The 10087-nt window shown below is 44.7% G+C and overlaps 1 protein-coding gene across 1 annotated transcript; it reads left to right on the forward strand.

The window, feature by feature from the left end:
• Positions 1-5585: 5585 nt before the first annotated feature.
• six6a (SIX homeobox 6a) lies at positions 5586-8428 on the forward strand. The gene is made up of 2 exons (XM_070979218.1): positions 5586-6482; positions 7674-8428. Exons 1-2 carry the CDS (start codon positions 5911-5913, stop codon positions 7837-7839), a joined length of 738 nt encoding a protein of 245 aa, XP_070835319.1. The 5' UTR covers positions 5586-5910; the 3' UTR covers positions 7840-8428.
• Positions 8429-10087: the final 1659 nt, after the last annotated feature.

Below are 10087 nucleotides of genomic sequence, written 5' to 3' on the forward strand. Positions count from 1 at the left end.
ACCACTGGATGCCAATTTCATGTATATTTTGTACGTGGAAAATCACTTACTGCTTGTTCAATTTCAGTTTCAAGCATGCTGTACGTGACTGTGCGAGAATACAGGATTTACTGTTCATAATTACCAGGTTGGCATTTTAGCTCTAACGGCGAACTGCTGCCTCACGCACACAATCACTTTGTTGTGCGAGTACTATAGGCGATGCATGCATTTGTTCATTTGCAATTTCTTATCGCTCTTGCTTTGCCTCTTACACAAACACTCACAAGCACAGGTAATATATAGCCAGGCGGTGTGCATCGTGCACTCTCCCCAGTTTCATTTAGCCCTTTATCTGGCTGGAAATTGACTGCATTCAAGAGTGGAATGGATGTAATAATTGCATGCACTCTATAACATGCTCCATAAATGCATTCAAAAATAGAAGAAGGAAAAGGGTGGGTTTCAAGGTATTCTTAATGGCTTTTTGCCGAGGATTCGAGGTTCACTCTCTCTGTATTGTCTGCATTGTTCTGTGACAGCTAAACGTAGTTCTATCAGTTTCATTTGCGACCTGCGAGGAACATGAAACATGGGAGATTCTGGGAAATCTTCTACAAAGGATCTCACTTTTTATGCCGCCTGACAATAGCGGGATTCAGTGAAGTTAAGTTTACGGGCCACAGATGGTTGATAAAGCATGTCATACTATGTATTAGCACTCCAGGGATTTACACAACGGAAAATCTCTTTGGCCAAGGTGTAATGGCAGTCTCCGCTTTTGTATGGCTTACGTGATGCACTGCTCTGTTACTCTTTTCATAGCAGCACTGAGAATCTGTACTTCAGGATGTAATATTTGGCACTGCTGTCAGTCTCAGTTTTGAAATGGGCATTATGGAATTACATGTTCTATTCACCATACTAGTGTGAATTGGCTTAGTGGACATAAGGTCAAATATCACGTGCACCGATAATAATAACAGTGGTGTGGTACTTGTGAAACAAAAGCCTAGAGGGGAGGAGTATGTGTGTCAGGGCAGGGCTGGCCATGTGTGTGTGTGTGTGTGTGTGTGTGTGTGTGTGTGTGTGTGTGTGTGTGTGTGTGTGTGTGTGTGTGTGTGTGTGCGCCCCCCACGCTGACTGCTGCAGTGTATTGCCTCTCCTCTAGCCTTGTCAGCTGGGCTGTGTGACTGAACGGCACTGGATTACGTACACGGGGGGCCAATGGGTCAGTGGATAAGAAGTCTTCTCTGTTACCACAAATCCGCAGATTAAACGCAGCGTCTAGAGCTAGTGCTGCCCCGAGGGCAAATGGGTCTGAAAACACAACTCTCAGAGAGCTTTGGCATAACCCTCCTGTCACTGTGGAGCCACGAGGCAACGTGTGAGCGAAATGACTTCCCTTTAAGTCCCACTGCGTGAGCCTGGCCTTTAAATACATCCGGGGCATCCAGGGGTTATGGGTAGTGTTGCTGACATGATATCTTAATTGGAAAGTTAATCCTGCTGCTGGGACAGCTGACTCTAAGTTAAAACAGCCTGTCGTGCAGAGTGAAGTCAACAAAACACTGAAATCAAGCAGGCAGCCTGTGAACAAACACAGTAATGTCTGCATCCTCCATCTTTCCCTACCCGCCCCGGGCAACTATAACAGCATACATTAGCATTGTGTGGCACTGTTTTACATCATTGCCTGCCTTCTCTTGATGCTGTTTAAGTGCTTTAAACAGGCTCGGCGCCTGCACAGACAGATCAGAGGATATTTACAGTAACGGAGCATGTTCACACTAAGGCGATATTATGGCTTTCAGATTCAGATTGGCATTTACTAGTGATGTTTTGGTGTGAGCACTCTTTGGGGTGCCTGCCCCTGTACATGCTTGCACACATCTCTGTGGGTTTCCGACTATGAGGAGGAGCACTGGGAAGGCAGATGGAGAGAGAAAGGTGCTGTAGGTCTGCATGGGATAGTGGCAGGATGGCTGTTGGCGACAGGCTCTTGTAGCGTCTCATCTGCTCCAGTGATCCTAGGGAATCTGGGTCATTTCCAGCCTGTTCACATGTAACTATTCCCCACTCCTTCCCTCCCTCTGCCCAGGGCAAGCTACGACCCAGCTACATGCTAATGGTGATGCAAAGTAAGCGTTCTTGTCTGTTACTGTAAATTGGGAGATGGCAAGGTGTACCACACCTCTGTGCTGTATCAGTCCCCTCTTCACCTTGTAGTCCCTGTAGTCGCTGAAAGTGTATTCAGCGTTTTCTCTTTGCCAGTAATCTTCAACAGTTTAATGCATTGAAGGACCTGTATAACAGCAGCTATGTAAGCAGCTGGTTGTGTCCATGAAGCACTACCGAGCCTTCAATACTGCTCATACAGTAGTTCAAATAACCTGTGCACACTGTAAACAGGCGTCTAATGTTATTTTACTCTAATCTGAAACCTAATTAATATTTTTAAGACTTAAGGTTCTTTTTTGACCCTGCAAACAGCAGTTGATAAAACACTCACTTACTAAAGGTCCATTTATGAGCTGTCTGAAGCTGTCAGTCTTATCACCTGATCTGCATTGACAGCTACAGTGCTGATGGAGTTGAAGATTTTCATTTTTCTAAATGACCTCTTTTTGTTAATGTTTTACTATAAAAATGTTAAAATAAAAAAACATTGTGCTCCGGTCTGTCGTCTGCAAAAAAGAAATCTGACAAAATAGACCTGAATGCAATAACCCTGCAACAAATACTGGTTAGCATGGTCTGTTTTTGTTTAAACTCTGTCAGAGAAGTGCTGAATTATATTTCTACTCATTTTTTCAGGTCTCGGTTTGAGTGCCCTGTATTGTCAGGCGTTCTTGTTATTTTGTCCACCTTCTGTACCTCCACACTTGCTCACCTGGTTTCCACGCTCAGTGGTTTTGGCAGGGAGATGTAATTCCAAAATCAACCAGGCAATCGTTATTAAAATCTAAAACTGAGACAGGAGCCAATTAAAAATCAACAGGTCCAGTATGGAAGCCGTCACAGTCTGTTTTGTCTGACAGAGGACTGTGTGCAGGGACGCCAGTGGGATCCATGAAACAAACAGACAAAAGGGGAAAAAAATAGACGTGTTTGAATGAGATCTACTGTGTTGCTGTGCTGAATGTGCGGAGATATTGGTGTCAGGAGGCCTACTATCTCCTGACACAGTGACATAGGCCTGCAGTCAGTGGGATACAGTAGAGCTTATGCCACTTCGGCTGAGTCAGAGTATATTTACGGTGACATGCAACATTGATGATTTCATATGGAAGGTAACCCGATATGGGTATTAAATACAGAAGAGATGTGAGGAAGGCTGCAAGCATGCGAACAATTCAAATAATACGTGAATGAAAATCGAATATTTGCGGGTTTCCAGAAGATTAATTTATGTAGACGCAGCCACCGGTTTGAGTCTAAAACGCGAATTCACTCTGAGAAAAAAAAATGCATCCAGACCTTCTTTTTTTCAGTCTATAAATGTTTTAGCAGTGCCTATAACCTAGACGTGTTGCTTACAGAGCATCGGCTACAATTGTTATTTCCAGCCTTCCGTTTAAGAGATCCAAAACTCAACTATATTTTATTGATGCGCGCTTCCTCGAAAAAGCAGTGCAGTCCTTGTAGATTTAGGTTGGGGTGGGCAGCCTGCAGGGATGAAATATTTACAGGAAGCTAAATATTTCAGAGCAGCACCTTGTCAGTCGCCCTCGTAATTTACTTCCACTGATGCATCTGATGGAGGTCTCATCCTTTATTTACCTATATTTACCGGTTGGTGTAATAATATGTGTGGATGAAAGACGACCCCGATAGACGGAATCATCCTAATCCGTTCATCGCTCACAGTGGCCACGCTCTCTGCTGTAAATTGGAAATTTCATCAAGGCAGTGCTGCCGGTTTTGTTTGTCAAATCAGACCTATTTCTCCCAAACAAATAGGTCCCATCAACATTAAAAGATGACGTGCAAATTCGCCATTGTTAAGATTTTCATTTTTTTTCTCAAATCCGTAATTTGATGAAGCGGTTAACCAGCAAGAGAATGAACAGCTTCCTGTGCAGAAGGCATTTCATAACCCCGCATCAAGAGTCTATAATTCATGCAAAAAGAGCCCGAGGGAGATTCAGCTTGAGTGTTTGTGTGCGTGCGTGCGCGCGCACACGAGAGAGAGGGATGCAGAGCAGCGAGAGAGAGAGTGTGCGTGTGTGTGTATGTGTGTGTAAGGGGTGGGGGGGGGGGGGTCTGTGAAAATAATATCAGGCTTTTCCGTCAGAATGAACTTTACTACTGTATCCAGCCATGAAATAATCTGACCCGACACTTCAAACCATCTGCGCTATCTATCCGCCCTCTTATTTACTAAATCAGCCTGTGCACAAAACGGAGTGTGCCTGATACTAAAGCCGAGTAGCCTGGCAGGGCCGTGATAATCCCATGTACACAAATATAACGTTTCTCTCCTGCCATGTTTTACAGCCCTCGCAGGCTGGAGGCAGCCTCCCTGCTCTGCTGCTGCTGCTGCCGGCACTGATATAACCATACTGTAGGCTAAATAAAGGCACACAGCTATAAGCTGCTGTGCGAGCTCCAGTCTGCACAGCTGCCCATATAACAGCAATCAATTAGCCTTTGTTTTCGAAAAGAGCATTTATTCATGCCCCACATGAAAAGAGCATGCATCATCATAACTTAGGCTCTGATATAATTCATTATGCTTAATAAATTATCACTTTTGTGAGGTTGAAAAATGCGGGAAGCCTCGACTAACTCTGTTCAAGGTTGCGAGACTGAGTTGCCTGCAAATTCGCAGTCCTGTTGAAATAAAGGCCACATTGACCCTTTTTGAGTTATTTCTACAATACAGCATCGGTATATAAGCGTGTGAGGTCAGGGGTATGTATGAGCATGAATGAAACGAACTATCGTTTTATTTTAAAAATGACAGAATGTGCTCAAATGTTAGGCCTATAGAAACATGTGGGTTCATTATACAGTCAAATTATAGGCCTGCTGAGACTACGGTAGATTAAGAAGCCTCATAGGTGAGTTCACCATTAAAAAAACAAAAAACTATTTAGCAGTTCAAACTTAACATGGTAGGCTATATTACTAACTAAATATCATGTCTAAATGGGCTAATATTATGTGGTGATTTCTCCCTCAGGGCGGGACAGGGTAGGGTGTCATTTTGCTGTGTAAAGCCCGTTTGAAGAGCTCTAAAGGGGGACTGAGCTGAGCGTGTTTGCCTGCTTTGCCACTTCACTATATAGGCTGAAGAGTCTGTGTTTAACGCCGCCCGCCGCACAAAGGCACGGGGTGTTTGGAAAGCACGGCGGGGCAGCGAGACGTTTGAAGACGCCAAGCAAAAAGGTCAAAATGTTTATATTATTTCTGAAAAGGGAGGCGCTGAGCTCTGCTTTCCGCCTGATTGGCCGAACTTGACAGTGATTGACGTGCATCCATGGCAACCGGGCAGCCAATCTGCCAAGTCCAATAGGAAATCATCGGAGGGGGCTTGACTGTCTTTTTCTCCCCCCCCCCACCCCACCCCCCCTTCAAAAATACATCTCGGCTCCGGCTTTAATTCTTTCGTACTTTCAATCCAAGCCTACCTTGAAAAATACATCGTGGCTCCGGCTTTGATTTCCTCGCACCTTCAGCCCTTTGCCTGCCAAGTTTGCCAAGCCCGAGGATGCGGTAGCGGGCCCCCACGCAGCATCGTTCCTCCTCCGCGGCGTTTGCTGTTTGCGTTGTTTCGCGGCTGGTCACACGATTGGTTCGGTAACTTTCGGATTGCCTTGTTTTTTGGGTGTCTTGCACTGCCTTGGCGCGCGGAAAGAAGAAGCGGAGGGCTCGAGCGAGAGAGAGGAGAAAGGAGGGGGAGAGGGAAACACAGGAGAAGCCTCCATGTTTCAGTTGCCCATCTTGAATTTCAGCCCCCAGCAGGTCGCCGGGGTCTGCGAGACTCTGGAGGAGAGCGGGGACGTCGAGCGCCTCGGCCGCTTCCTCTGGTCGCTGCCCGTCGCGCCAGCGGCCTGCGAGGTCCTCAACAAAAACGAGTCGGTGCTGAGGGCCCGGGCCGTCGTCGCCTTCCACACCGGCAATTTCCGCGAACTTTACCACATCCTGGAGAACCACAAGTTCACCAAAGAGTCGCACACGAAGCTGCAGGCGCTGTGGCTCGAAGCGCACTACCAAGAGGCTGAGAAGCTGCGGGGACGCCCGCTGGGGCCGGTGGACAAATACAGGGTGCGGAAGAAGTTCCCCCTACCCAGAACCATTTGGGACGGAGAGCAGAAAACCCACTGCTTCAAGGAGAGAACCCGGCATTTGTTAAGAGAATGGTATTTGCAGGACCCCTACCCGAACCCCAGTAAAAAGAGGGAGCTTGCACAGGCTACAGGACTTACACCCACACAAGTAGGAAACTGGTTCAAAAATCGCAGACAAAGAGACAGAGCGGCGGCTGCCAAGAACAGGTGAGCTGCATGCATCTTTTGGATGGTTTCTGATCATGATAGCTGCAACAGAAAGCCAGTTATTTAGACACAGAGGAGAGGAAAGGCTCCCTGCACGCTGGCTCCATGTATGCATCGTGTTATTTAATAGTCATTCATCTTAATATAGCAAACCAGGCAATAACCCACGCTGCACAGACCTTCAGTCCTGACATAATTTCTCTGGATTTGAGATTCAGAATCATCCTGTAATCCTGAACTCTGGGGATTTTTTTCTTTCCTAATAAATGCTGCTTACAGTGTCTGTAATGATATTATATTTTAAAGGGGTTGAATTTCAGAAAATGGCCCAAAAAATACAATGTTTTCCTGTAATTTTGCATTATTGTGAGAGCCAAACTCTGGATAAATGATTTTACTTTCAGTGAAGATTAGCACAATACAGGAGGACAGCACCGAGGCTAACATGAGGAGAAAGGTGCATGTACATGTTATTTTACGCCTATTTGATTGTTCGTGCACATCAGCAGGCCAATGCATCTCTAATTATAATAATCTAATATTTTAAATGTAGTTTAGGATATAATGTGCTGTTATTTCCAATTACAACTAGCCAATCTGCTAAGAGGCCTGTTATTACAGTGTAGGTCGAGGTCACACTGCTGTATTAGTGATGTTTTACGCACATTAAACAGCCCATAATTTTCCAGTAGGTATTTTAAGTGAGTGGTATTTGCTGCACAGTGATTAGTGCGCTCTTCCTGAAATTATCCTATTGGTACATCTTACTATATTGTAAATAAACGGTCTTGCTGTGGTACTGGTACGATTAAATCTGCCACAACAGTACAATTTGTTTTTCCACGGGACATTTTCAACCGTGCACAGTACAAAAAAATGCCCCTTTTACGTGATTTAGTTTCATATTGTCTGTTTTATAGAAGTGAAAGTGGAAAAAGTGGAGCTAATGAGTACCATTTGTTCCTCTCCTGTTTGTTACAGGATTCATTTACACACACACGCAGGAAAAGAAAACGCAGCAGAAAAATACAAAATAAAATGACCCTCAGTTCAAGAATATGCTTATTTTCTCCTCTATTTTTTTCCCAGTTGTTTTCAGAAATTTAAAAAGATAATACAGGACAGGCTACATGTCCTGCGCAGTGGACGGTGTTTATGTCATGCTGTTCCGTCTCCGTGTCTTCTGCCCAGGCTCCAGCAGCAGGTCCTGTCCGGCGGCTCGGTTCGCTCTCTGGCGGACGAGGACGGCACCGTGGACCGCCTGGGGAACTCGTCCAGTCCGGAGGCCAGTCTGTCCAGCAAAGCAGCCGCCTCGGCCATCTCCATCACCTCCAGCGACAGTGAATGTGACATCTGACGGGCGGATCGAGGGTGTTGATGAATTAAAAAGGGGATGCGACTGAAAGACAATCTAATAAAAACAAGTCATAGTGCCTGCGTTGAGTTATAAACACACACACACACAAACTGATATTTGACGGGTGCCAAAACATGAGGGGATCTGTGATCTGCGTCGGACTGCCCGTCCTTATCCTTTTAGGCCTACTTTTTTTTTGTTTGTTTGTTTGCGTTTTACCCACGTGTGGATAACTGAACTTAATACGGACGAAACATATTTGACGGACTAATAAACCAACGACCCGAGATGAAAAGTAAAAAAGAAGAAGCATTAAAAAAAGAAAAAAAAAAGGGATGAAGGCTTCCGAGCGCCTAACCTGCTGTTCTCTGTGGGTATTTCATGTTGAAAAAGAACTGTGATATTTTTACTTTACTTTCAAAGTTTTATAAATAATGTTTATTTGCCTATTTAAAAACGATCTGCTCTGTCTCTTCGAATTTCATATTCATTTGCTTGGTGTTTTTAATACTTACCTTGTACACAGGTGAACCTGTTGAGCATGCGCGCTTTAGTGAAAATGTGTTTCAGTAAAAGGAAAAAAAAAAAAAAAGTAAAGATAACTTAATAAAATAATCGTTGATCAAGAGAGTATAAGGGTTAGTCTTATTTTTTTATTGCTGAGTTTTTAAGATATTTGTCAACCTGAACGGACCCTTCGCTGCTTCCACGGGGAGAAACTTGTCGTGGTCATCGCGCCTCGGTGCTGCGTCCCCTCACACGTTTTTTAGAGCGAGGCCTAATTGGCCAACATGCTTTGCGTCCTGTAATGCAGGGTGACAGCGAGAGGTCACAGAGAGGCCGACTCACTAACCCGGATGATCTGCGAGAGAGATCATAGAGATCAAAACACAGCAGATTGTGGAAATAGGCTTTATTCTGCCCGTGGAGGAGGACGGACAATATATAGAAAGGAGCTTCTTAAATCGTGCAAGTGTCCATCTTGCACGACTAAACAGCCTGAGCCGCGCGTGGTGCAAATATATTCCTTAAATTAACAAAAAAAAAAAAAAAAAAGGCTGACGCATTTATTATAAACGAATCAGTATCATATTTTGTACTGCATAAATGCTCATATATGGTATTATCTTAAAAGCACAATTTCTATGTGTTTGGACTGTTTGTTTAATAGATTTTTGTTGTCGAGTTGTGATTGGCTGCAGGCAAAAATCAGCACAATATTTTCCCTCTATTGGCATAAAACGACTCGAATTTATTTCCGTGGTGGACTGTTTTTGAATAATGTTGTTTCGGGCTTTTTATTTGCAGTAATACGCGTGCTGCATCTTCTCAGACTTAAATCTGGAATTACAATATTCCCCTTGAAGACAGTTTCAGTCGAATATATTTACCTGCACAGGGGAGCATTTACCAAACATTTCCACTGGACTGTAAGTGGACATTAAATCCAAACAAAGTGCCTTCGGTGAAGTCATGACGTGATGAGAAACAGAAAAAGAGCAAAGTGAGCAAAGCAGAAGTTAAAGTTGAGCTTTTCCGTCTGATGGGACAGACACCTGGTTTCGTCCAATTTGCTATTAATTAGGCTACAGTAACTTCTGAAACACACAAAAGCCTTTCAGCTTGAAGCTAAATCTGTATGGACAGAGACAGAGAGAGGAAACAAGTGAAGGGAAATAAATGGGTTTGGGTCGGCGGGGGTTGGAGGGGGGGGTTCTTTCTCTTCTTTCTTTTTTTTTTTGGCTGCTCCTCTTTCAAACCACGGGGACAAAATGGCTGAATATTTCCGTTTCTGTTGAAAATAAGGACGACCGGGAGACTGGATGAAAAAGTCTTTCTCGCAGTCAATAAGGTTGTCAAACTGGTCAGCGGTAATCAGTGCTAATGATGGGTCTGGGGTCCCTGCTCGGACAAAAGGGGCCCTGCCGCTGTTTTGTAAAGGGAAGCGACCGCGGGTCCCTCTCCAAAGAAAAGACTCCTGTGAGGGTAGTCTGGGGCGCGGAAATCACGACTTCTGTGTGTGTATGTGTGTGCGCGTGCGTCTGCGTGCGTGCGCTACAGCGCGAGCTCATGGCTTGGCCTGTTAACAGGATTTAATTGCCAGTTGATTGTTTTCTGACTTGTAGTAGCCTCGGCGCAGCGCATATGCCTCAGAAATGCTTACATCTAGTTGGTGGGCGGCTGTAAATGAAATAACAGGCCACATCTCTTTGCCCTCTTCCCGTAACCCGATCTTGCAATCGTAGAG

The sequence above is a fragment of the Chaetodon trifascialis genome, chromosome 14 (assembly GCF_039877785.1).
Source record: "Chaetodon trifascialis isolate fChaTrf1 chromosome 14, fChaTrf1.hap1, whole genome shotgun sequence".
Lineage (NCBI taxonomy): Eukaryota > Metazoa > Chordata > Actinopteri > Chaetodontiformes > Chaetodontidae > Chaetodon > Chaetodon trifascialis.

Excerpts from the sequence above, each read along its gene's own strand:
- six6a (XM_070979218.1), top strand. The coding sequence starts at position 5,911 with ATGTTTCAGTTGCCCATCTTGAATTTCAGCCCCCAGCAGGTCGCCGGG. Across the intron at positions 6,483-7,673 it reads GCGGCGGCTGCCAAGAACAG|GCTCCAGCAGCAGGTCCTGT; the intron begins GTGAGCTGCATG and ends TCTTCTGCCCAG.